The 27,887-nt window shown below is 48.1% G+C and overlaps 1 protein-coding gene across 1 annotated transcript; it reads right to left on the bottom strand.

Annotated features, from left to right (window-relative positions):
- Nucleotides 1-301: 301 nt before the first annotated feature.
- mgaa (MAX dimerization protein MGA a) lies at nt 302-27,887 on the bottom strand. The gene is made up of 29 exons (XM_037746513.1): nt 27,467-27,887; nt 22,609-23,792; nt 19,068-20,859; nt 18,326-18,425; nt 17,397-17,507; nt 17,067-17,201; nt 16,441-16,560; nt 15,536-16,359; nt 14,832-15,108; nt 13,637-13,773; nt 13,124-13,246; nt 12,758-12,938; nt 12,611-12,647; nt 12,282-12,576; nt 11,093-11,395; nt 8,954-9,194; nt 8,205-8,390; nt 7,392-7,655; nt 6,492-7,288; nt 6,283-6,399; nt 6,020-6,131; nt 5,594-5,775; nt 5,390-5,496; nt 4,976-5,090; nt 4,781-4,892; nt 4,179-4,667; nt 3,967-4,095; nt 2,217-2,370; nt 302-2,171 (listed from the first exon to the last, which is right to left on the bottom strand). The coding sequence occupies exons 2-29, from the start codon at nt 23,715-23,717 to the stop codon at nt 1,448-1,450; spliced, it is 9,273 nt and encodes a 3,090-aa protein (XP_037602441.1). The 5' UTR covers nt 23,718-23,792; nt 27,467-27,887; the 3' UTR covers nt 302-1,447.

The raw sequence follows: 27,887 nt of genomic DNA, 5'->3' as shown, positions 1-27,887 counted from the left end.
TACATTTTTGTGTTGGACCAATTTTTGTGTTGGACCAATTTTTGTGTTGGACCAATTTTTATATTGGATACATTTTTGTGTTGGACCAATTTTTGTATTGGATCAATTTTTGTATTGGACCCATTTTTTTTAACCAATTTCTATATTGGACCAATTTTTCTACCTGAATCTGTGAACATTAAAAAATACAATAAAGTTTTGAAATTGTAAAACATGAAAATAACTTCTGCATACACACAGATGCAAGTAAAATATTGAATTACTATAAATTCAGTGGTACGTAAATTAAACAAAAAGAAAATCAGATGGAGATATTTAAACTTTATTTACAGTATATTATAGTGTTGTAATGTGATGCGAGGCGTCCTATATATGTACATCAGAGGTCCTTTAACGAGTACAAAAATACAAATTTAGGAAAAAAACAAACCGTCGTCTGTACGGACGTCAACACGGAGAGAAGCAGCTTCCTGTGACATCATGGAGCACGCTGACGCTTTAAAAACACCACACTGGCCCTTTAATTGACCCCGTGAGTCCTGGTTCCTCCTCAGGGTTCCTCCTCAGTGTTCCTCAGGGTTCCTCCTGAGGGTTCCTCATCAGTGTTCCTCAGGGTTCCTCCTCAGGGTTCCTCCTCAGGGTTCCTCCTCAGTGTTCCTCCTCAGGGTTCCTCCTCAGGGTTCCTCATCAGTGTTCCTCAGTGTTCTTATGCTTTAAATACGGAGAACTTTCCTAAGAAATACACACGTTTAATATTCATACAGCAGCTCCAGCGTTCAGACGCTTTAATACAACTTTTCTTTGTCCAACAGAATATTTCATCTGAAATCATTTTGATATGAATCCTTAAAATGAAAGACCGTCCACACTCATAATATTTTGTAGTAACGTGTCCATTGTGAAAATATGAATTATTTAGGTGTAACATTGTGATTTCTTTCTCAGTGCTCCTGATGCTCAGTGTAAACTAAAGTAAACAACAACTAGCTGCACTTTAAAGGCAGTAATATTATTATTAATATATCATGTTCAGAGACTCTGATCATATTATATTAGTAGTAATATTATTATTAATATAATATATCATGTTCAGAGACTCTGCTTTGATATCAGAAGAGAAAAGGTTTAAAATCACCACTCAGGACGTCTGGTTCTCGTTGCCGCGGCGACTGAAGTAAACAACAACCTCCCTCTGAGACTAAAGAGCAACTGTTGCTCTATAAGTTGCCCGTTGCCGCTGGGAGGACAAGATCTGATCTGAAGACAGAAATAAATAAAACATAATCTCTGATCGTCTGTAAACGACCAATCAAACGCTCTGAAGTAACAGCCGGGCTTCTGATTGACTGTTTCTGTTTTCATCAGACAATCAGAGGACAGCCTGCAGACGACCAATGAGGTGTTAGCTCTGCTGTGACATCATCATGATGACCGGGCTTGTGTGAGGTCAGCTGGGGGGGTTTCCTCTCAGCCCCAGAGGAACGAGCCTCGGCATCGGCCTCCAGGCCACGCCGCCCTCTCTCCTCCTCCCGCCGCCTCCGCCTCCTCCTCCTCCTCCTCCTCCTCCTTCTTCTTCTTCTTCCCCTCCTGCTGCTCCATCGCTGCTGGCGGGGTCCACCGCCTTGGCCCCGCCCACCTTCATCTGCAGCAGAGGGGGCGGAGCCAGGACGTTAGCAGACCCAGGCTGCGACCGGCTCGGTGGCGGTGTCTCCGTTTGGTCATCAGAGTCCGAGTCCAGCTCCAGGAGCCAGGGGCTTTGGGCGTGTCCCTGCTCCGTGGCTCCGCCCACCGCCGCCGCGTCCTCAGAGCTGGGCGGTTTCCCCGGTGACGGGACCCCGGCTGCCGTCGTCGCGGAGGTGACGGTCCGCTGATTGAGGAAGACGATCTCGTTGAGAAGGGAGGTCAAACTTTCGTCGTCTCCGCTCTCCTGCGGGTGCTCCGTCCCCGGAGGCCCCCCAACCGGGACTTCAGCCCGACCATCAGCACTCGGTCCTGGGCACGGAGAGGACGACGGTGGGGTGGACTCTGGATGGTCCTCTTTGTCCTGGTCTTTGTCCTGGTCTTTGTCCTGGTCTTTGTCCTGGTCTGAGGAGAGGTCAGAGCCAGCAGAGGCCAGCAGCGGCTGAGCTGCTGGGAGCTGCTGTTGCTGCTGTTGCTGATGCTGTTGCTGATGCTGTTGCTGCTGTTGCTGATGCTGTTGCTGATGCTGTTGCTGCTGCGGAGCTGCTGGTGGTGGTTGTAGTGTTTGTTGTAGTATTTGTTGTAGTATTTGTTGTGGTATTTGTTGTGGTATTTGTTGTGGTATTTGTTGTTGTTGTTGTTGGTTAGTTGCCGGGTGAACCAGCTGCAGCAGATTGTTGACGTCTGCGGCTGTAAACAATAAAAACAACAAGATCAGAAAACTAAATAACATTCAACTAGTTCATGAGTTATTAATATGAACTTATACAATAAGTCAGTCAGTGAGGCTAGTTAGTTAGTTAGTTGGGTTACCTGTGAGGCTAGTTAGTTGGTTAGTTGGGTTACCTGTGAGGCTAGTTAGTTAGTTAGTTGGGTTACCTGTGAGGCTAGTTAGTTGGTTAGTTGGGTTACCTGTGAGGCTAGTTAGTTAGTTAGTTGGGTTACCTGTGAGGCTAGTTAGTTAGTTAGTTGGGTTACCTGTGAGGCTAGTTAGTTGGTTAGTTGGGTTACCTGTGAGGTTAGTTAGTTAGTTAGTTGGGTTACCTGTGAGGCTAGTTAGTTAGTTAGTTGGGTTACCTGTGAGGCTAGTTAGTTGGTTAGTTGGGTTACCTGTGAGGTTAGTTAGTAAGTTAGTTGGGTTACCTGTGAGGCTAGTTAGTTAGTTAGTTGGGTTACCTGTGAGGCTAGTTAGTTAGTTAGTTGGGTTACCTGTGAGATTAGTTAGTTAGTTAGTTGGGTTACCTGTGAGGCTAGTTAGTTAGTTAGTTGGGTTACCTGTGAGGCTAGTTAGTTAGTTAGTTGGGTTACCTGTGAGGCTAGTTAGTTGGTTAGTTGGGTTACCTGTGAGGCTAGTTAGTTAGTTAGTTGGGTTACCTGTGAGGCTAGTTAGTTAGTTGGGTTACCTGTGAGGCTAGTTAGTTAGTTAGTTGGGTTACCTGTGAGGCTAGTTAGTTAGTTAGTTGGGTTACCTGTGAGGCTAGTTAGTTAGTTAGTTGGGTTACCTGTGAGGTTAGTTAGTTGGTTAGCTGAGTTACCTGTGAGGTTAGTTAGTTGGTTAGTTGGGTTACCTGTGAGGTTAGTTAGTTAGTTAGTTAGTTGGGTTACCTGTGAGGCTAGTTAGTTAGTTAGTTGGGTTACCTGTGAGGCTAGTTAGTTAGTTAGTTAGTTGGGTTACCTGTGAGGCTAGTTAGTTAGTTAGTTGGGTTACCTGTGAGGTTAGTTAGTTGGTTAGCTGAGTTACCTGTGAGGTTAGTTAGTTGGTTAGTTGGGTTACCTGTGAGGTTAGTTAGTTAGTTTGTTAGTTGGGTTACCTGTGAGGTTAATTAGTTGGTTAGTTGGGTTACCTGTGAGGTTAGTTAGTTGGTTAGTGTAATGGAAATTCTTTCAGTATTCCGAGATGAGTCCTAATGAACGTTGAAATCAAGATCCCAAACAGATGAAATGTCTTTGTTGTATTTTATTCTTGCAAGAAGAGGCACTGGTTATACAGAGTCACACAAAGTCTGCAGAAGAGTGCGCTCCCGGAGATTATTACAATGTGACTATATAGAAATCTACAACAGGGAGTGTGAGAAAAGGAGTTGTTTTGCACAGATAAAGAGTTGTTTTACCCAAACAGTGTCCCAGTAAAAGTCAACACTCAGTACTTTCCCACTACATGAGACGAAGAGCACCCAGACAGTAACTTTCCACTGTTGCATAAAGAGACATCAGTACATACAATGTAATTTTCCATTACATTAGCTGAGTTACCTGTGAGGTTAGTTAGTTGGTTAGTTGGGTTACCTGTGAGGTTAGTGACGTTGAGGGGGGCGGAGCTGCTGTAGATCTTACCGGTTGGGGGGCGGGGCAGCGAGGTGAGATGGAGCTGCTGATTGGTCAGACGGGGGATGTTGAGGGTGACCGAGGCCATGCCTACAGACAGGAAGAGGACACGTCTTACTTCAAAATAAAAGAATGTTGAGGCAGAGAACAGAGTGACAGTGAGCGGTCGCTACCTGGCGTCAGAGACGTCTGCAGCGCCGTCGGTCCCGCCATCAACGGGCTCACGGTCAGGACTGGTTGTCCCGGCAACGCGGCGCCGACCAGCGGTACCAGAGCCTGGAAGGACGGCGACGCAGATGGATTCTTGCTGCGAGACAGGATGTTTGGGACCGTCCTCGGCCTGTCCCTCACCACCACTGGTGCATTGTGGGACACACCGGGAGGGGCCAGGACAGGCTTGGACACCTGCAGGACCCTCTGAGGCTGCTGGACAGATGTTTGGACAGGTGTGGCGGTGGGCGCAGCAGGAATGGGAGGAGCTCGTGGAGTCTGCCGTCGCAGGCCGGACGATGTGATCACGACGTCGTCATCCGTCGAGTCGCTCAGATCAGAGGACCCGTCCCATGCTGGTAGCTGATTGGCTGTTTGGTGTCCCTCCTCCATCTTCTTCTGTTTGGACGACAGATGCTGCAACTTCCTCTGGATCTTCTGCTGACTCTGACCTGCAGCCACGAACACAAACACGCTGGTTACAGCTCCGCCTGCAGGTCGGAGACGCTCTGTACACGGGCAACATGTTGTAATATTACTGTTATTCTATTATAGATATCCTCACCTGATCTCAGGCAGATCTCTCTGATGAAGGCGTCTCTCTGCTGGTTCAGGCAGATCTTCTGACTCCTCAGTGTGGCCGTCTCTCTCTTCAGAGTCTGGATCTCCTGCTGAGCCTGAAACACACACCATGCACAATGTTTCACTGACTTCACAACAAGAGGAGGACTGTAATCATGTTACAGTTTCTCTGTTGTACCTGCTTCAGCAGACGTCTCTGTGAGGAGCTTCTGGAGTTCATGACTGAACTGAGAGCTCTGAAGGCAGAGGAGACGCTCTGAACGCCGACCAGCTTCTCCACACTCAAACTGCTCCTGATGACAGGAAATGATCAGAGACAACAAGTCGGTTCATCTCATCTCATTTACTCTGAGTATCCATTACTTTAAGCTGTTAGCTAACTATCTCAACTGTTTATCATTAAATACGACGACAGACATTCAAAGCTTCATTTGAAAAGCTCAATAGAAGCTTCAGATGTAAATAATGACATGGTATATTTGAATGTATGTCTCTCTACTGTCGTTTAATTACAAGTCTTCAAAATGTTTATTGATAATAGAAGTGGCAGCAGCTGGAAACCGGATAAAGAGAAACCTGGATCAGTTCTTACTTTGAGTCCACGTTCCTCATGATCCTCGCCAGCTTCCTCTGAGCCGCGTTCAGCCGACCGCTGTCCTCCGACGTCTCCACGGCAACGCTTTGAACCTCGTCCTTCGCCTGACACAGACACACAGATAATAACACATGTTCACACATCAAACATCTGTTTTATCAACTCAACTCTGTTATGAAACGTTAAATTAACACTTTGTACGTTGGTGAAGGAGATGACGTTGGTCGTCTTGGTAACGGGTCTCTCCTCGTCAGACGAGTCTTCCGTCAGGTCGTCCGTCTCGTCCAACAGATCGACCACCTCCATCACATCTGTGTGTTGACTTCCTGTCCCTCCTCCCTCCGACGGCTCAGGTGATCTCTGGCTGCTCACCTGTGTGATCTCTAGAGATGGAACATTTCACCGTTATCTATTCTGCTCATCGGCCCAGGTTCTTTATCAATACCCTTATTGATCCAAACATTAGTCCCAACACAGTCTAGAACGTCTGTCTGATAACATTTACACTTGTTTCAAGACGGGTCGGGTGAGTGGCCGACATCGCTGCAGACCGCCAGTCTAACTAGTTCAACTGTTCATCCACTACTTTGAGCTAACTTTAAGTTTAGCAGAGTTCAGTATTCATACCGCTCGGTGGAGCGATGATGGCGAGGTAGTCGTCCCTCCTCTTCGTCAGCCTCCTCTTCTTCTTCTCTAGATGTGTCTCAGTCGTCCTCAGCTTCTGGATCACCTCAACCGCCTGTAATCAAAACACAACTAACTAACTAACCAGCTGGTAACTATATAACATGTGACTCCATAGTCTGGAGTAAGAACTAGAGCAATGGATGAAAGAAGGGAGGAGAGGAAGGACTAAAGGAGAGGTGTATGTGAATCTAAAAGAGTCGGACCGTATTCAGAGTGGAGATCTTGGACGTCTTGTCTTCATCCAGTCTCAGTTCTCTCCTCAGACCTTCAAACAGATGATGCTGCTTCACCCGGCGCTGCTTCTCCAACATGTTGTGACGCTGCAGACCAACAGAAACACGTGTCAGCATCACGCCGCTCTGCGGGATACAAACCGGCCCGACGAAGACGACCACACGTTAACTTAACTTACGTAGTTGTTGTTATTCGCCAGGCCTTTCTCTCCTTCGCTGCCCGACTCGTCGCCGAAGTCTGACGAGTGATCCGTCTCGCTGTCCGACCCCTCCGGCTCCTCCACGTCCAGCGACCGCTTCGCCCCGCCCACTGTCCTTAAGGTGGCGAGCCCCGTCTCGTCGTCCACGCAGATGATGTCCAGGTCCACCAAGTCGCAGGCCGGCTCCGGTGGCGGTGGGGGGACAGGTGTGACCTCTGACCCTGACGGTGCAGGAGGAAGGAGTGGGGGTCTGGTCCCCGCAGCGGTCTGGATGGCAGGTTTCTGATGGACCAACACCCCACCGGGAGCCCCCGGGACCGCAGACACCGCCACCGTTTTGACCCCCAGCTCGGCCCCCCGACCCGCGGTGGGTTTGAGTGAGATGAGGCTGACCGGGGTGGCGGTGGCGGTGGCGGTGGGGTGAGGTTGGAGGATGGTGAAGGAGCCCGGAGTCGCCGCCACCTTGGAGGGAACTTTAGGACAGGTGACGATGATTGGTTCCCTGTTGGAGCTGGGGGGGATGATTTTAAAGGTGCACATCCCCTTCTGAGCCAGGAAGCCAGAGGTGAGGCGGAGCGGGGAGGTGAGGGGAGTCACGGAGAAGGACTGGAGGCCGGACAGAGAGGAGGACGACGAGGAGGGAGGGAGGACGGAGGAGGAGGACGAGGAGGAGGACGAGGAGGAGGACGAGGACCAGGAGGGAGGGAGGACGGAGGTCACCGTGGTCGGAGGTGTTTGGTTACTAACTGGAGTCTGATTGGATGCAGCAGGGAAGACTGGGGGGGGGGGGACAGGAGACAGTTAAACATTAAACAGCTGAACGTTGCTGATTGGTCGAACACAACCCCCCCCCCCCCCCCCTCAGGTGCGTAGACTCACCTCTCTGGACAGACAGGTTGGGGTTGGCTGATCTCAGCTGGCTGATGGGAACCAGTTGGACCAGTTTCCCGTCTGGTCTGCGGTAGTACTGGACGCCTGACACCGTCTGGACCGGCTTCAGGACCATCCTCTGACCGGGGGCGGGGGTGGCGGGGGCCGGTACAGGAGGCCTCCCTGGAGGAGCCGGGACCTGGAGCATCAGCAGCTGAGAGCCTTTAGGATCCAGGTTCACAGGCGGAGCCCCGGAGCTGCTCACCTGAGAGGCTGAAACACACCCGACATACATTACTGGCTCAAGGTTCTCAACCTGAGGGTCACCACCCGACAGGGTGACCAGGTGTCCCACCAGGGACTGCACGGCATTTTTATCCCACGTCCCACATGTTGAGACGATGTCCCACATTGTCAATCAAACCGCTGCAGGACAGACGCTTCTCTAAAATCTGTCTTTTATCCGCCAGCTGTGTAGAAAGCAGGAAGTCTGGCATCACGGCGCCATATCACACAGGGGTCAGTGGTCTGTCATCACGGCACCTTGTCACACAGGGGTCAGTGGACGCCGTGTCACACAGGGGTCAGTGGACGCCGTGTCACACGGGGGTCAGTGGAGGTTAACATTTCACCGTCTTTGCTACGCTGCGCCCAACGGGCCACCACTTTTATTATTTATTAAAGTATATATCTGCATTTATTTTAAAACATAATCACCATCAAACAGGTCAACAACTGTGATTCATATTATTAATAATAATAATAATAATAATAATAATAATAATAATAATATGTGTGATGATGATTTTGTCCTAATATTACCTGAAGTGGGGGCGGAGCTAGCGGGAGCTGCAGGTAGTGCTCTGACCTGGCTACCCCCTCCCTTCAGACCTGGGTACACCCTCACCGTGACGACCCGAGTCCCCGCCCCTTCAGGTGAGTCACCTGCAGGCTGCTCAGAGGAGGAGGCGGCTGATTGGTCGACCTTCGCTGCTGCATGCTGAAGCGCTGCGACACACAGACGGTCCGTTTGAGACGTTACAGATCAGACAGGTCAGAACTGTGTCCATAGCAACGGTCCGTTATACGTAGAAACGGTCTGTTATACGTAGAAACGGTCTATTATACGTAGCAACGGTCCGTTATACGTAGCAACGGTCTGCTATACGTAGCACCGGTCGGTTATACGTAGCAACGGTCCGTTATACGTAGCAACGGTCCGTTATACGTAGCAACGGTTCGTTATACGCAGCAACGGTCCGTTATACGCAGCAACGGTCCGTTATACGTAGCACCGGTCCGTTATACGCAGCAACGGTCCGTTATACGCAGCAACGGTCCGTTATACGTAGCACCGGTCCGTTATACGTAGCACCGGTCCGTTATACGCAGCAACGGTCCGTTATACGCAGCAACGGTCCGTTATACGCAGCACCGGTCCGTTATACGTAGCAACGGTCCGTTATACGTAGCACCGGTCTGTTATACGTAGCACCGGTCCGTTATACGTAGCATCGGTCTGTTATACGTAGCATCGGTCTGTTATACGTAGCAGCGGTGAGTGTGTTTACCTGTGGGGGGGGCTGGGAGGGTGAGCACTGGGACTGGTGGGGGGGTGGGAACCACAGAGGAAGCAGAGGAGACGGTCGGGGGGGCCGGTCCTGAACTGTGGTTCAGAGGAGGTTTAGAGGGCGATGACTTCCTGTTGGACCCCACCCGGCCGGTGAGATACGCCGCCAGCCGGTTGGCTGGATGGAGCGCCCCCATCTTCCCCAGCTGGATCTTAGCCAGAGGATACAGCTTCCCGTTCACCTGGACACACAGTAACACCAAGGTAACTCCACGGTAACACCACAGTAACACCACAGTAACACCCCTGTAACACCACAATAACACCCCAGTAACACCACGGTAACACCACGGTAGCACCACGGTGACACCACGGTAACACCACGGTAACACCCCGGTAACACCCCCGGTAACACCACGGTGACACCACAGTGACACCACAGTGACACCATGGTAACCCCCCGGTAACACCACGGTAACACCACAGTAACATCATAGTGACACTAGGGGAATACCACAGTGACATCATGGTAACACCACAGTAACACCACGGTGACACCACAGTGACAACACGGTAACACCACAGTGACACCACAGTGACACCACGGTAACACCACAGTGACACCACTGTAACACCACAGTGACACCAGGGTAACACCACAGTAGGACCACAGTAACATCACGGTAACACCACAGTGACACCAGGGTAACACCACAGTAACATCACAGTAACATCACGGTAACACCACAGTGACACCACGGTAACACCAGTGACATCACTGTAACACCACAGTGACACCAGGGTAACACCACAGTAACATCACGGTAACACCACAGTGACACCACGGTAACACCACAGTGACACCAGGGTAACACCACAGTGACACCACAGTGATACCACGGTAACACCAGTGACATCACTGTAACACCACAGTGACACCAGGGTAACACCACAGTAACACCAAGGTAACTCCACGGTAACACCACAGTAACACCCCTGTAACACCACAATAACACCCCAGTAACACCACGGTAACACCACGGTGACACCCCGGTAACACCCCGGTGACACCCCCGGTAACACCACGGTGACACCACGGTGACACCACAGTGACACCACGGTAACCCCCCGGTAACACCACGGTAACACCACAGTAACATCATAGTGACACTAGGGGAATACCACAGTGACATCATGGTAACACCACAGTAACACCACGGTGACACCACAGTGACACCACAGTAACACCACGGTGACACCACAGTGACAACACGGTAACACCACAGTGACACCACAGTGACACCATGGTAACACCACAGTGACACCACTGTAACACCACAGTGACACCAGGGTGACACCACTGTAACACCACAGTGACACCAGGGTAACACCACAGTAGGACCACAGTAACATCACGGTAACACCACAGTAACACCACGATAACACCACAGTGACACCAGGGTAACACCACAGTAACATCACAGTAACATCACGGTAACACCACAGTGACACCACGGTAACACCACAGTGACACCAGGGTAACACCACAGTGACACCAGGGTAACACCACAGTGACACCACAGTGATACCACGGTAACACCAGTGACATCACTGTAACACCACAGTGACACCAGGGTAACACCACAGTGACACCAGGGTAACATCACGGTAACACCACAGTGACACCAGGGTAACACCACAGTGACACCAGGGTAACACCACGGTAACATCACGGTAACACCACAGTGACACCACGGTAACACCACAGTGACACCAGGGTAACACCACAGTGACATCACGGTAACACCACAGTGACATCACGGTAACACCAAAATGACACCACAGTGACATCACGGTAACACCACAGTGACACCAGGGTAACATCACAGTGACACCACAGCAACACCACAGCAACACCACACACCATCAGTCAGTACAGGAACTACTAACAGTTCATCCTTTAATAACATGGCAACAACTTATTAGCTCCGTTGTCATGGAGATCAGGGGTTGGGGGAGAGGGGAATGAAGACCCTGAGATGAAGCTGAAAGCTCCAGAAACAGTTGAACCATAACTTCAGATTATCTGATGTCATGAATATTAATGAGCTGTGCAGTAAACCAGGTACGGTGATCTCACCTGGACCAGGTGGTCCGTTCCTCCCGGCTGCTTCCTATTGGCTGACAGGAAGCCGGCGGGGGAGACTCCCGTCAGGAATGGCAGCGCCATACTGACCATCTTCTTCTTCTTTGATATCACTTCCTGTCTACTGCTCTCTCTCCCATCATGCACCTGGTCATCTGCTGACCCCGCCTCCTCCTCGAGGTCACCTTCCTCCACCTCTCGCTGCCAATCTTCAAGAGGCTCCGCCTCGTCCTCCGCCACCTCCCGCTGCCAATCTTCAGGAGGCTCCGCCTCCGTGACTTCCTGTTTTAGGTGTTTCTGTTCAGAGACACGGGGGGGGGTTATTTCTTCCATGGCTGATGAAACGTTGTGTTTGGTGTGATAATAATAATAATAATAATAATAATAATAATAATAATAATAATAATGATAATAATGATAATACTAATAAGGATAATAATGATAATAATAATGATAATGATAATGATAATAATAATAATAATAATAATAATAATGATAATGATAATACTAATAAGGATAATAATGATAATAATAATGACAATGACAATGACAATGATAATAATAATAATAATAATAATGATAATGATAATACTAATAAGGATAATAATGATAATAATAATGATAATGATAATAATATTAATAATGATACTAATAATAATGATAATAATGATAATAATAATAATAATAATGATAATAATAATAATGATAATGATAATAATAATGATAATAATGATAATGATACTACTAATAATAATGATAATAATGATAATAATAATGATAATGATAATAATGATAATAATGATAATAATGATAATGATAATAATGATATTAATAATAATAATAATAATAATGATAATGATAATAATGATAATAATAATAATAATGATAATAATGATAATGATAATAATAATGATATTAATAATAATAATAATAATAATAATAATAATGATAATGATAATAATAATGATATTAATAATAATAATAATAATAATAATGATAATGATAATAATAATGATATTAATAATAATAATAATAATGATATTAATAATAATAATAATAACAATAATAATAATAATAATAATGATAATAATAATGATATTAATAATAATAATAATAATGATAATGATAATAATGATAATGATATTAATAATAATAATAATGATAATAATAAAGAAAGGTTTACCTGCTGTCGTTTAGTCGCCCTCTGCTTTCTCTGTTTCTGAGCTCTGACTGGTCTCGCTGGTCTCGCTGGTTTTTCCCGCTCCAGTTTGGGTCTGGAGATGTGCATCTTGTAGTGGATGCAGCGGTCGTCTCCGTTGACCTCCACGGTGTGGTTCATCGGGCTGATGAGGTAGTCTTTGATCCAGAAGGGTTCGTCCAGCCGGTCCTGAGCCATCGCCGCGCACAGCGTCTTCAACACGCGGTTACGGTCGCCGTCGCTCGCCCACTTGCACTCCGCCACGATGACCAGACGCTTCGACGGCTTCGGCTCCGCCGCGGGACTCGGCGGACAGTCGGGGGGGGGGCGGCGGTTGAACCGGATCACCTGCTGAAGAGAGAAAACACACAATCAGAAACGTGTCTCATGAAGACAGACGAGGGGAGTTAAACCAGGATCGCTGCAGGAGGCATGAAGGAGGACCGAGGTGGTTAAACTACCTGGTTTGACTTTACAGTCCTTCAGGGTCACGTCCCCCGGCTTCAAAGGTCTCTGCCGAACTGCTCTAGTCTTCACTTCTTTACTCTTCACTTCTTTCGTCTTCACGTCTTTACTCTTCCCTTCTTTCGTCTTCACGTCTTTACTCTTCCCTTCTTTCGTCTTCACGTCTTTCGGCGTCTCCTGGAGGACAATGATCAGTCAGTCAGTTCACATTTACTTCTAAATGTCTTCATTCACCCGTCGGGTAACAGCAGCGTATAAAAACTGTTTCATTAGAGGAGGAACGATTCATCTACTACATCGATTTATATTCCTACGATCCAACTACATCGATAGGTACTCGGCAAGTTGTCCTTGACCCCTACCGTTGGGTTATCAGAGCTCTCCGGCAGATCCTTCCTCATCCTCTTCCTGCTCCTCTTCCTCCTCCCGATGAAAACTCGGACTCTGGCACAGCTGCTGCTGCTGCTGCCGTCCTCCCCTCTCTCCTGAAATCACATCACATCACGTCACAACACATCACACCTCAACCAATCACATCCCATCCCATCCCATCCAATCACATCCCATCACATCACATCCCATCCCATCACAACACACCTCACCTCACCTCACCTCACCAAACCTCATCTCATCATACGTTTACTGACCGATGGTTTACTGAGGTTAGACTTCTACTTGTAACAGAGTATTGCTCCACTGTGGTATTAGTATTAGTATGTGGTATTAGTACTTTTACTGAAGTAAAAGATGGGAGTACTTCTTCCACCGCTGAGATTTTCTCTCTGAGCTGAACATCTCTGGGTTTTATGAGTCAGATTAACTGATAATAATAATAATAATAATAATGATTGTTGGTTGCAGCTCTCAGTTCTTACATTTCTCACAGTGGGCCGGGCCCGGTGTAACGGTTCAGGGACGTGGATCGGGTCTGGATCCGAGTCTCTGCCGCCCCTCTTCCACAGAGTCCGGACCCGCTCGGCAGGCTGGGAAACGCTGTCCGCCTCCTTCAGGACTACGAGTTCAACACAACAGGAAGTTAGAATGTATGTATATATATATTTATGATTGTAATTCAATGAACACAAATCAATGACAGATATTGATCAGAAACCCTCACAGGTACTGCATTTAGCATCAAACAATGTGCTCCAATCAGAACATGGCAAACTGCAGCCCAACAGGCAACAACAGCTGTCAGTGTGTCAGTGTGCTGACTTGACTATGACTTGCCCCAAACTGCATGTGATTATCATAAAGTGGGCATGTCTGTAAAGGGGAGACTCGTGGGTACCCATAGAACCCATTTACATTCACTGATCTGGAGGTCAGAGGTCAAGGGAGCGTTATTTAACCTCCTTCATGACCAGCTAGTCTGACCTGGTTGGTACCGATGGATTCATCAGGTTCTAGAGTTTACTGTGACACCAGGATCGGACTCTTCTTCTGCCTTTCTTTTGAACATTTTACAGATTTCTTTTGGACAATTTTCAGACATTTTTACGGACATTTGTGGACAATTTTCAGGCTTTTTTCTGAGATTTCTTTGACAATTTTTTGACATTTTTTAAACTTTTTTTGGACAATTTTCAGACAAATCTTTGGACGGATTTTTTCTTCTTCTTTTTCTAAACTTTTTTTCTGACATTTTTTGGACAATTTTCCGACTTTTTTTTTTTTTAAACTTTTTTTCTGATATTTTTTTTTACATTTTTCGGACATTTTTTTCAGACAAAACCCCTCACACATTCACATATCTGGAGGTCAGAGGTCAAAGGACCTGTTTGAAAGTATGCAGTATGACACGGTTGGTTCCGATGAGTCGCTACAACCTAAAAATCACAAGTTGCGTTAATGTGTTAAAGAAATTAGTGGCGTTCAAACTAATTTGAGTTAGCCCTAGTGCCGACATAGTTGTTAACTTCAGGAAGTTACTGCTAAGAGCCAAGAAATATTATTTTCATTTTGACACACTACTAAAACACTACAGTACCCATGAGCCTCAGCGGCCACTGACTGGCTGCAGACACAGCTGCTGAATGGATCTGTAGTGAAATGATCTCTCAGACTCACCGTAGGCCATCTTCATCCTCCTCTTCCTCCTCCTCCTCCTGCTGTGACCGGGCTGGGAGGGGCTGGAGTCGGACCCGTCCAGGTTCTTGAGGAGGACCACCTTCTGTTTGAGGCAGCTGCAGCCCAGCATGCAGAGAGGCCGGCCACAGTGGCTGATCCTGGAGCAGTGGGCCAGACTGGAGCAGACGCAGCCCAGCCGGCAGAACTCATTCAGGCAGGGAGGGGCCCGTCTCCGGACCAGCTGGATGGGGGCGGTCGGGTTCTCGATGACGAAACCCTGAAGAGGAACCACAGGAACCATCGTTTATTATTATACACTGCTGCTGGTCCAATCTAGAATAATACAGGATTGTTTTAGCTAACAGCACCTAGAAGCTATCAGGAACTAGAAACTAATTCGAAGCTAACAGGAACTAATAGCTAACTGGAACTAATAGCTAACTGGAAGCTAACAGGAACTAATAGCTAACAGGAACTAATAGCAAACTGGAAGCTAACAGGAACTAATAGCTGACTGGAAGCTAACAGGAACTAATAGCTAACTGGAAGCTAACAGGAACTAATAGCTAACTGGAAGCTAACAGGAACTAATAGCTAACTGGAAGCTAACAGGAACTAATAGCTAGCTGGAAGCTAACAGTAAATGGGGTTTCTATTGTTTCTATTTGTGACGGTACAGACTGTCTGCGGTCTCCGTCTCTGACCTTCAGTGTGAAGAGTGATGTCAGAGCAATGGCGGCCCTCTCCTCGGTGATGCTGGTCCGTGGTCGTCCCTCCCACACCACCCCGTCCTCCAGGTCCTTCTGTCTCAGCAGACCCCGGGTCATCACGGGCCCGCTGTCCTTGTGGCAGGTTTCACCGCTCTGATCGGCGGCGGTCCCCAGCTCAGAGTCCGACTCCAGTGGCGCCATGTCCTCTGAGACGCCGGGCGGGGAGGCCGGGGGTTTGGGGGGGCTGAGGGTCTGGGACCAGGTCTTGGGTTTGAGCTTCTTCCTCTTCCTGCCTTGAGGAGACAGAGTGGACATCTCTGTGTGGTCGAACCGGACTTTCAGGTGGTGTTTCCGTGATTTATGAGGTTCAGCGGCGGGTTCTGATGAGGGGGGGCCAGCCGGGATCTGGACTGCAGGATGTTTAGGGACCAGGTTAGATTCAGCTGGACTCAGAGTGAGTGCAGGTGCTGGACCTGGAGCTGGTTCTGATCTGGGTTTACTGGGTTTTGGACCTCTCTGCCTCCTGGACGGTTTGGTCTCTCTGAGGGAGAGTTTGGGTCTCTTGGAGGGGGGGATGAATCCAGATATGAGGTCTGAGGTGGGGGAGCCGGAGGTCTGCTTCTTCAGGACGCTGTCCAGGGTCCGGACGTAGCTGGTGCTCCTGGTGGGCAGCTCGTAGACCAGCGGCTCCACCACGGGCTGAGAGAAGCTGGCGGCTCGCTCGACGATCAGCTTCCCTTCGTTCTCCAGATACTCGTCCAGCATGTCGCTGCAGAACGCCGACAGGTTCCTCTTGGGTGGATCTGAACTGGGTCTGGCTGCAGGAGGAGAACACGGGTTCAGTGGGACTGGCTTCAGATCCAGGTAGAGACTAAAGACGGTTTCTAAGCTGGAGTTACCTTCAGGTTTGGCTGCTGTCGGCGTGGACGGAGCCTCTGGAGTGTATTTCTCTCTCCAACCTTTAATCTGAGTCACATCGGTCGTCTTTCCTGTTCTGGAAACAAACGCTGCAGAAACACCTGAAGACAAGAACAGGAAGTACCTCAGGAACACTTCTACACTGTCAATACTACTAGGGTACTAGTACAGCTGGACTTTAAAGTGGATTCATCAGCACTTTTAGTGATGAGGTCATGATGAGGTCACGATGTTAGCTGGAGGCTAACTAAAGGAAAGACTGGAGGCTAATTAACGCTATCAGTGGGCTAAAGCTACACATCTAAATGTCCTCTTGCTGTGTTGTTGGTGCCAGAATCCAGATATCACAGACATTCGAGATGACTAATAGAAACTAGGATTTTATTCAGCCATTGTTCAAAAAACTAGACAACAATACTTTCTAGCCAGCGTTAGCTAACCAGCGTTAGCTAACATGTTCAGAGAATTATTCTGCCTCAACTTAACGCTCCCCCACTAAACACGTTACCATGGTTACTGACTAACAGAAAACGAGTCTATAAAGTCATTCTATAAACATCTATCAGAGGCCGGTCCTCCTCTGGGTCGGTGTCTATCAGGCAGGTACCTGGAGGCGGAGGCGGAGGCAGCTCCTGGGGCAGCGGCTCCAGAGAGACTCCAGGAGGAGGGATGGGCAACCGGACTCCCAGGTACTGCAGGTCTATAACCAGAGTCGGATCCAGCAGGTTCATCTTCAGACCGACTGAGTTCACAGAGAAAAACAAGACAGAAATCAGTCGTCAGTTTGAACTCCATCTTTTTATTAACCCTTTAAAAGTGGCCGTGGGACATCGTTGTTTGCATGATCCTGTTTACATCCATCTAAAATAAAAAAACATGATAGCTAGAGCAGTGGTTCCCAAACTATTTTACTCAAAGCCCCCCCCCCACTACATACCTTCCTGCAGCACAGGATGGATCACCTGTCCATGTCTCATCAGCTTCAAGTCTCTCAGAAGAATCTTCTCAAAGGCAGCGATCGTCTCCTCCACGCCCTCCCTCGCCTCCACTGGAGAATAACATCAGCGTCAGAATATCCACTTCTCATTAGAGTTAGCCTCTTGGTCCTGTTAGCTTTGAGTTAGCCTCTAGGTCCTGTTAGCTTTGAGTTAGCCTCTAGGTCCTGTTAGCTTCTAATTCTTGTAAGCTTTAAATTAGCTTTTTGTTTCTGTTAGCGTAGAGTTAGCTTCTAGATTCTGTTAGCTTTGAGTTAGCTTGTAGGTCCTGTTAGCTTAGAGTTAGCTTGTAGATTCTGTTCGCTACTACTTCTTGTTAGCTTTGAATTAGATTTTTCTTTTGTCTATGGTTTAGGGTCAGCTTCTGTGCTCAACTAGAGTTAGCTTTTAGTCCTGTAAGGTTTGAGTTAGCCTCTATGTACTGTTAGCTACTAATTCTTGTTAAGCTAAGCTAGGCTAAACACGTCCTGGTCCGATCTCTGTACTGGACACAAAGACTTAAACTGAGATCGATCTTCTCATTCTACTATTTAACATGTTGATTTTAAGGCCCAGACACACCAACCCGACAGAGACCTAGCAGGCCGCCTGTTGAGTCGCCTCACCTATGTCTTGACCAAAAAGTTGCACTCGAACACAACGCAAAGACTACAGTCGATAGTCGGTAGTTTGTATTCGTCATTCAAAAACGGGAAATCAATGTCAACATGCTGAATCGCTCGAAAAAACTCCAACACAGTCAGACTAGAGTCAACGGTGCGGGACACCGAAAAAATTATGCCGACTGACGGCTTGGTGTGTCAGGACCATTAAACCCAGAACTGGTAAACATCGTAGGACTGTAAGAACATGATAATTTAAGTGCTGTTACCGTTCTCAGGTGCGTCAGCACTTTGCAGGTGATCTTCAGGTGTCGTCTGAGGCTGTGAGACCGTTCCATCAGAGTCCACAACGTGAAGCCGGAGGGCCTCCTGAAATACGAGTTCGGTTTTAATTTTCTGTAGAAGTATCTTGAGTTAGACTCAACAAGACTATTAGTCTAAACTAGGGATGCACCAATACCACTTTTTTTCAGACCGAGTACAAGTACTTACATTTGGGTACTCGCCGATACCAAGTACCAATACGAGTACTTCTCTGTGCCACAAGACCCTCGTTAACAGCCAGCTGGAGGGTGTGAGCAAAACACGGCAGGCTGGGGAGTCCCGCATACGAGGCGGCTCGCCGCGACCGGCTCTAGGTCGGCTAGGAAAGGCTCAGGGTGAAGGTGGCTCAAAGCCGCAGCTTTACAGCGCTCCCCGCCAGGACTTCGCTGCACTGCGGACAAAGGGCTCACTGCTATCGGACCCGATACCCGATACTGGTATCAGTATTGGTGCATCCCTAGTTTAAAGTTCTGCTAGTGTCACCTAGAGGCTCCGATGTTCATTACACCTCACAACAGGAAATGAATAGCCAGAATGAAAAACTCTGTTTTGACCGCTGCTCGCGTCTACGTAGTGCGAGGAACAGGATGCCGGCTGTCGTTGACCTAACGGCCACAGGTGTCACTGTTAACAAGACATTTCTGATTCTTCCATAGAGTCCCTCATTACATGAAAACAGGTTTTTACCTTTGATGTGAATGAGATAAATAACTGCTCCTCCACTTCCTCCAGGTTCGGCTGCATCCTACTGTAGGTGGAGGCGTCCATCTTCTCGTCCATAACCGGCAGATTTCGCTTCCGGGACTTCTTCTTGTGCTTGCAGGGTTTCTTGGCTGGAATTGGTTGCGCCGGCTGAGGAGGCTCGTGCGTATTTGCGTCTACTGTACTTGGAGGTGGGCAGGGAACAGCCACCGGCTCTGTGGTTGAAAACTCCACCCCCATCCCGAGGTCATCATTGGTGGAGAAGAAATGCACGAGATCGGCGATTGAAGGCGTGGGTGACAACCCGTCTCCGTCTAACGAGGAAAAGGTTGGAGACAGCGGCATCTGAAGCGCGAGGGGGGACAGTTCTGCAGGGAAGGGCAGCGGCGGTTCATGGTCTTGATCAGGAGGAGGTATGGATATGATGGTGTCAAGAGTCTGTGGTTGAGGGGGGGAGGGAGTCTGGGAAGGCAACAAAGGTGACGTAACAGACTCTAAAGGAAGAGCCTGTGGTGTGGGCTGAAATGTTGTGAACGAGGTGTCTATGTAGGGCTCAGGAGGAGGTAACACTGTATGCCATTTGAACACAGATGTGGCAGAGTTCTCACTGTGCTGGAACTCTTGAGGAGATACTGCTTTATGAGGCGATTCAGAGGTCGAGGAGTCAAGGTCTAAAGCCAACGACATGGGCAGGGAGGGTAAAGGCTCTGGAGAGCTCGCTGGTGACAGCGGCTCAAAGCTAAATGACGAACACTCAGGGTCAGGTAGCAACGAATCAGACTTCATCGTTGGCGAGTCTGAGGGTAGCCCGGAAGACTCGGTGACGGTTAGCGTTTGTGGCGAGGTCGGGGCAGGTAACACTGTGTCAAGAGGTGGTGACAGAATGGGAGACGCAGCAAGAGTTGAGGAAATGGCAGATATAGAAGTCCCAAGGGTATAAAAGGGCCGATCTGAGTTGGGTAACACTGGTGTACCATCTGGTACCGCCGGCTCTCTGCCTGTGCTTTCAGCAACAGAAACGGAAGCTAAGACATCATCAGTTCTTAGTCCTGTTGGGTCTATAGTGGCAACGGCATCTGGACACGATGGACTGGAAGGCTTATGGGGGGTTTCAACTGCTTGTCTGTTATCTGGATGAAGATGTGCCCCAGTAAGTCTGGAGGCCTGGGTGCTGGATTCTGTGATATCACCAGTGAGGTCCTTCAAGGGACCAGTTGCTTGGGTGGCGTGATCAGAAGGCGGACATGCAGAACTCTGTGGATCAGACAGGAAGTCAGAAGGAGGAGAGTCCAGCTTGTTCTTGGCCACTTTAGATTTCGTCAAATGCTGCTTCAAAAACAGAGCGAGGGCCGGCAGAGGCAGAGGCCGTTTAGGCTGCTTTACTGTCACCCCTGATGGAGCTTCAGGCTTATGTTGGTGGGCTGAGTCAACAGAGGGGTTCTGGGACCCTGCTGGAGCAGAACTATCCGTCCTAACACTATCTTTACAGTTCAGTGAATTCAAAATGTCTTTATCCTCCTTAACTTTCCTCTTTGTAACAACAGTTTCCTCTTTCTCTGCAGGTGATGTCTCGCTACGTGTTCGGACAGATACTCTGTCCCTTTCGGGAACATCTTGCACGTTGCTTTTCGGCGCGATGGTTTTAGTGTTGGTTCGCTCAGCGCAGTGGGAGGTGCTGTTGCTGATGCCCAGCTGCTCCAGGTTGCATCGGTGCAGCGAAACGTGAGCCTCCCGAATAAGCTCAGAAAATAACTTCTGAGCCGGACGGGAGCTGCTGCTGAAGGAAGTCAGACAATGAAACATCACATCAGTGTCATCACTGTTACTGAGCATCAACACAAGAGGTTAAAAAGTCACTTTACCCACATTAGCCAATCACATCCAAGCTTCATGCATCTGTTCGGTGTCGCAACTTAAGTACTACCCCCCCGTTCACACATAAAGACTTTAACACTGGAGGAGCAGCAGGCTGCGAACTGCTAACGGAGGCTCCATAAACATCACGGACCTGCCCCCCGCAACTTAAAACCCTCCGACGTGGAGAAGTCGAGAAAGGTTCAACTTTATGCAAATGTCCTCTGAGGTGTCAGAGACCCCGAGACAACCAATCACCCTAGCTTTTATAGCCCCCTTTCCTGTCAGTAACCATGGTAACGTGTTTAGTGGGCTGAGCGTTAAGTGGAGGCAGAATAATTCTCTGAACATGTTAGCTAACGCTGGCTAGAAAGTATTGTTGTCTAGTTTTTTTAACAATGTCTGAATAAAATCCTAGTTTCTCTCAACATGTGCCGTCACTCTCTCTCCAGGATCACCAGAGGTAGTTGACAAAGTTAAAATGAACCAACGGGACCAGATTAGACCGCTACGCCGCTGGAGACTACTGCAGGAGGAGGAGACGGCTGGAGAACGCTAGCTAGCTAGCTAGACTGTCTGTCTCCAGAACTGGCTAGTTAGCTAGTTAGCTTGTTAGGCGGTCAGTTAGTTAGTCAGTGAGGCGGAGGGACCGTGACCCGGCGCTGTCCTCTGTCCTCTGTTGGACTCATTTTCTGTAGCATGGTGGAATTAGAAAGGTAGCTAGCTAACTAGCTAGTCGCTAAATGAGTAACAACTTAATGCTTCATCCTCACACTCTGGTCTCAGCGTAGGAAAGCACCGTGCTATCACCAGATGAGGAACAACTTCACTTTTCTGTGTTTCATGACAGCATGGTGGAATTAGCATGCTAAGCTAGCTAAGTAGCCAGCCGTCCGACCAGCGGGCCGGTGGCCAACGGCAGCGCTGTAAAGATAAACGGAGGGCGTATAAATCTCTGGATGCCTATAGTTAACTATCCTTCAGTAAAGTCAGTCAGAAAGAGAGTCGTACAATATCAGAGAAGCGTTTCAGAGACGGAGAGAAAGGATGCTAATAGTTTAGCCTTCTGCTAACAGCAGCCGTTAGCAGAAGGCTAAACTATTAGCAACCCTTTCTCTGCGTCTCTGAAACGCTTCTCTGATATTGTAGCTCTAGAGCCTCCAATCACAGTTAGTCATCTCTAATGTCTGTGATATCTGGATTCAGCCAACAACACAGAAGAGGACATTTAGATGTGGAGCTTTAGCCCACTGCTAGCGTTAGTTAGCCTCCAGCTAATGTTAGCCCACTGCTAGCGTTAGTTAGCCTCTAGTCTTTCCTTTGGTTAGCCTCCAGCTAACACCGTGACCTCATCATGACGTCATCACTGAAAGGGTCTATTGCCTCAGGAAACAGAAGCAAAGAGAAGCAAACTGCATAGTTGCATCTTGTGGATAACTTCTGGGACATGAATCCAAACCCACGTTTGAAGAACACGGGGCGTTAACTGAGTAAAAGGTCTGAGATCTATGTAGCCATACAGAGTACCAGCAGGTTATGAGGTACACAGGAAAGTACTCTGAAATATTTAAAAGTTGGTCTTCATTCTTGTACTCTCTCTCTTGCTAACTTGACATTTGGTATAAAGACTTTGAAGAGCATGCCATCTTCATTGTTAAGGTGGAAGTCTTACCAGGAACCTTCCCCGGAGACGCTGCCCGCTGACTGGTCTTCCTTTGTAGTGGAGTTTTTCTGGAGGTCACCTGACCCCGAAGGCTTTGCGTCCGCTGCTTTTGAGCTTCTAGGTTTATGGTTTGCAAGCAAAGACTTCAAGCTCTTCTTCACAGGATGTTGCTCGTTGGTAGTCGAGCCTCTGGCTCTGTGCGAGTCTTTGCCAGAGTTCAGTTTCAGCTTTAGGCCACAGGAAGTAGCGCCCTCCTCCTTCAGTCCTTTAGCGAATGGGTTGTAGTCGACTTTCAGCTGAGACAGCCGTGAGTTCTGGTAAGCAGTGACGGCCATGAACTCCGTCTGGTGGAAAGTAAACGTGACAACACTGGGACCAGTTAACTTTACGTCTTTAGCAGCTTTGTCCGTCTGGACCAGGTGCAGTCGCGGCAGGTAGCGGTGCATCGGATGCAGCACCGTGTTCCCCTCTTGTTCTGAGATGCTGTTTGTCAGCTTCAGTTTGTAAAAGGACACCGGACTCTGCATCCAGTGTTGACCCGTCGACGGGGACTCTGGATGAGCGAACGGCTGACTCTTAACATGAGACTCTGCCTTTCCAGCAACTTGCCAGCTCTTGCCGGTCCACTTGTACCGGCTACTGTCTAAAGGCTGAACGTCCATGAACAAAGAGTACTTCCTGGACGGCTGGAGGCCGGAAATGCGGAAGCGGCAGTAGGGGAACATCCTGCTGCCTTGTTTAGTCAGAATCATCTCCGTCTTGCACCTGAAGAACTCGTTCCACATACCGTTGTTGTCCAGCGTCACTTTGACCCCTCTGCAGACGCTGTCAGGTGACAGGGTGTCTGACGGAGGGTTTGAACTGGCGGGACGTTTCACAGCAGGAAGTCCATCAGCCGTCCTGATGGGTTCTTTAGACGGGTACATGTTGGGTTTACCCATCATATCTGCCTCCTCATTGGTCACTCGGGTGCTTTGTTCCATCCCGCCTTCGCTTGCCTTCCCTGGTTTGGGAACAACGAAGCGAGCAGGTGGGTGGTCGGCGGCGGGCGCCGCTGCAGGGGTTGTTGCCCCTTCCTGTTGGAACACCATTCCTTTCTGCTTCCTCTTAGAAGCCATGAACAGGTCCCAGACATCTAAAGGGACGCAAAATCCCGCTTTTTATACATCTGTACGATGGTTCAACACAGCATCCTGAAAAACAAACACGATGAACTTCATTAATCAGGAAAACGTGAGGCAAGGCCACAACGTCACGCTGATATTCACAGAGCTCATTCTGCTGGGATTCTGCCTGGAGGAAATTAGCATCTGGTAATGTTTTGATAAGGAGAACCTCAAAGGTTTTCAACACAGAGCTACAGGAGACCATAGACATATTATAGGTTCTATTACACGGCTGTGTTGAATCCTCCATTCTGATTGGTCAATCATGGCTTTCTACGGTTTGTTATTTCTTTATAACAGAACGTTGCCATGTATAACAGACCGTTGCTATGTATAACAGACCGTTGCTATGTATAGCAGACCCTTGCTATGTATAGCAGACCGTTGCCATGTATAACAGACCGTTGCTATGTATAACAGACCGTTGCTATGTATAGCAGACCGTTGCTATGTATAGCAGACCCTTGCTATGTATAACAGACCGTTGCTATGTATAACAGACCGTTGCTATGTATAGCAGACCGTTGCCAAGTATAGCAGACCGTTGCTACGTATAGCAGACCGTTGCTACGTATAGCTGACCGTTGCTACGTATAGCAGACCGTCGCTATGTATAGCAGACCGTTTCTACGTATAGCAGACCGCTGCCAAGTATAGCAGACCGTTGCTACGTATAGCAGACCGTCGCTATGTATAGCAGACCGTTTCTACGTATAGCAGACCGCTGCCAAGTATAGCAGACTGTTGCTATGTATAGCAGACCGTTGCTATGCATAGCAGACCGTTGCTATGTATAGCAGACCGTTGCTGTTGGACTCTGGAGGACCATTTTTATGTCTAATTATTGATGTCTTCAGTAAGTAGCCGTGTAACAGCTAGCAGGTTATTGTTGTGAAATAAACCCCTTCAGGGCTTTGCTTGCCACATCGCCCTGTCGGGGTTTATTTCACAACACTGACCAGCTCGCTGTACGTTATCCCTTACAAAAATCAATACAATATTGCAGATATGTCCGATTGAAATTTAAACAAGCATTTGCTAACGTTAGCTTTCCCGTACGATTGTCGTTGTGACCGCGGGGAGCAGGATAACGTTATGGCATACCAGAGTGAGCTTTCCCCCACGCCATAGTCGCCATACAACAATTTAGAGCCGTAACCAAAGAACGTATTTTGCTAAGACGTGAAAGCCAATTGTAAACACAGCAATAGAGCTACGCTTCCGCCATTTTGGAATGAAAGCGACTACCAGACAGCAGTAAAACGTCCTCCTACAAAGACACGTACAAAAGTGTCCCATGTTGAACAATAAATATTATATAATAAGTGTTTTCAGTCCAAAATGGCGGCAGCCGCTGTTGTCAAAAAAACAAAACACCAGAGTTTTGTCTCTTTGCTTCTACACTCTTTGCTACAGTTTTGAAGCTTCGAGTTCGGCATTGTGGCCGTCGCCATTTTGATTTTTTTTCAACTAGAAGTGACACTAGAGGGTGGAGTTCAGTACAGCCAAACACTGAATAAGACATTTTTATGAGACCAAAATAAAACTACCAAGAAAAACAATATACGACTAAAATATATGAACTTAATATGCCCTGAATAATTAACTTCCAAGGCCTCCACCATTTCTGACAACGTCAACAAACACGTCACAACTCGTGAACTCGGAACTTTCAGAAACTTAACAACTTACGAGGTCGTGAATACGACATGAGGGTAAAGTACAGTAAACACCACCACATCTGGAGGAACCAGTAAACACCACCACATCTGGAGGAACCAGTAAACACCACCACATCTGGAGGAACCAGTAAACACCGCCACATCTGGAGGAACCAGTAAACACAGCCACATCTGGAGGAACCAGTAAACACAGCCACATCTGATGGAACCAGTAAACACCACCACATCTGGAGGAACCAGTAAACACCACCACATCTGGAGGAACCAGTAAACACAACCACATCTGGAGGAACCAGTAAACACCGCCACATCTGGAGGAACCAGTAAACACCGCCACATCTGGAGGAACCAGTAAACACCACCACATCTGGAGGAACCAGTAAACACCACCACATCTGGAGGAACAAGTAAACACCACCACATCTGATGGAACCAATAAACACCACGACATCTGGAGGAACCAGTAAACACCGCCACATCTGGAGGAACCAGTAAACACAGCCACATCTGGAGGAACCAGTAAACACAGCCACATCTGATGGAACCAGTAAACACCACCACATCTGAAGGAACCAGTAAACACCACCACATCTGGAGGAACCAGTAAACACCACCACATCTGATGGAACCAGTAAACACCACCACATCTGGAGGAACCAGTAAATACAACCACATCTGGAGGAACCAGTAAACACCGCCACATCTGGAGGAACCAGTAAACACCGCCACATCTGGAGTAATCAGTAAACACCGCCACATCTGGAGGAACCAGTAAACACCGCCACATCTGGAGGAACCAGTAAACACAGCCACATCTGGAGGAACCAGTAAACACCACATCTGGAGGAACCAGTAAACACAGCCACATCTGGAGGAACCAGTAATCACTGTAGTAAATTCCATTAGTTTCTTGGGAGAAAACAAAGTGCTAGCTTCAAGCTGCCGTTGCTAGCTACCCAGTGATAGCGTATTGCCGCGGTTCAACGGTCTCCACGTTAAAAAGGTTCTGGTAGCTTCTGGTCATTACAGAGTTATGGTTTTAGTAACCGTCAAACTTTAAAGACTAATATCAAGTAGCAGTGAGTCAATTCCCAAAGGTGACAACCGGTTATTACCACAACACACCAAACCATCCCGGCGTCTGTTAGCATCAGTCCAATAACTGTTAGCATCAGTCCTATAACTGTTAGCATCAGTTCAATAACTGTTAGCATCAGTCCTATAACTGTTAGCATCAGTCCCATAACTGTTAGCATCAGTCCAATAACTGTTAGCATCAGTCCCATAACTGTTAGCATCAGTTCAATAACTGTTAGCATCAGTCCAATAACTGTTAGCATCAGTCCAATAACTGTTAGCATCAGTCCAATAACTGTTAGCATCAGTCCAATAACTGTTAGCATCAGTTCAATAACTGTTAGCATCAGTCCAATAACTGTTAGCATCAGTCCAATAACTGTTAGCATCAGTCCAATAACTGTTAGCATCAGTTCAATAACTGTTAGCATCAGTCCAATAACTGTTAGCATCAGTCCAATAACTGTTAGCATCAGTCCAATAACTGTTAGCATCAGTTCAATAACTGTTAGCATCAGTTCAATAACTGTTAGCATCAGTCCCAGAACCAACATCAGCTAGCAGTGGGTTGAGTTTAGTCCTGTTATCCTTCACTAACATGCTTTAACTGATCTGTGTGCTGCTATTTATCAGCGGCTTGTAAACGTCACCAACATCTAGTTAAGATAAACCTCCTGTTAACAGTTAACAGTTAACAGTTAACTGATAACTGATAACTGATAACTGATAACTGCTAACCAGCATCATGATGAGGTTCGTGTTCCTCCAGGTAGCTGCTAGCTACCAGCTAGCAGCAGGCCTGGTGCTGAGCTGGTAGTGATGGAGTCATGGAGGAGTCTGATGGAGTAATGGCTTCCAGTGTGAACACCGGAGCTGTCGGAGCTGTCGGTGGTTCGGTGGAGCCTCACCGACCATGTGCTCCGGTAACGGCACCGTGTTTACCTTCTGCTCGGTGGAACACATCACATATGTCGACGGTGTGACGTGAATCCTCCGGTACCGTCTGTTTTCCGTCGTTTAGAGCCGCTCAGCACCGGAGAGGTGTTCTGGCTGAGCATGCGGTGTCCTGCTGGAGACGAGACGTCACCTCCGCTCCGCTCCGCTCCGGTCCGGTCCGGTCCGATCCGGGTCCGCTCCGGGACTGCGCAGTCTCCGACGCCATCTTACTGCCGCCACCTGGTTCCAAACACCGGAGGAGCTACCGGAGGAGCTACCGGAGGAGCTACCGGCCGGGGGGAGCGGGAGGAGAGCGGAGAGACAGCGGGACCGCGGTCCGGTACCTCAGCTCTACCTGCTGGACTATTAAACCCACCCGGAACCCGAACCCAGGACCCGAGGACCCGAGCAGCGGTTCTAACAGACT

Source organism: Sebastes umbrosus, chromosome 16, assembly GCF_015220745.1.
Source record: "Sebastes umbrosus isolate fSebUmb1 chromosome 16, fSebUmb1.pri, whole genome shotgun sequence".
Taxonomy (NCBI): Eukaryota; Metazoa; Chordata; class Actinopteri; order Perciformes; family Sebastidae; genus Sebastes; species Sebastes umbrosus.
Note: the sequence above shows the minus strand (reverse complement) of the source record. Positions and strands in the feature narration are given on the sequence as shown.

Bases quoted from the DNA above. Each gene is read 5' to 3' on its own strand.
- mgaa (XM_037746513.1), bottom strand. From the start codon at position 23,717: ATGGCTTCTAAGAGGAAGCAGAAAGGAATGGTGTTCCAACAGGAAGGG. The intron at 9,195-11,092 runs GTGAGATCACCG...CTGTGTGTCCAG, and splicing joins GAACGGACCACCTGGTCCAG to GTGAACGGGAAGCTGTATCC. The intron at 7,289-7,391 runs GTGAGTCTACGC...CCCCCCCCCCAG, and splicing joins CAACCTGTCTGTCCAGAGAG to TCTTCCCTGCTGCATCCAAT.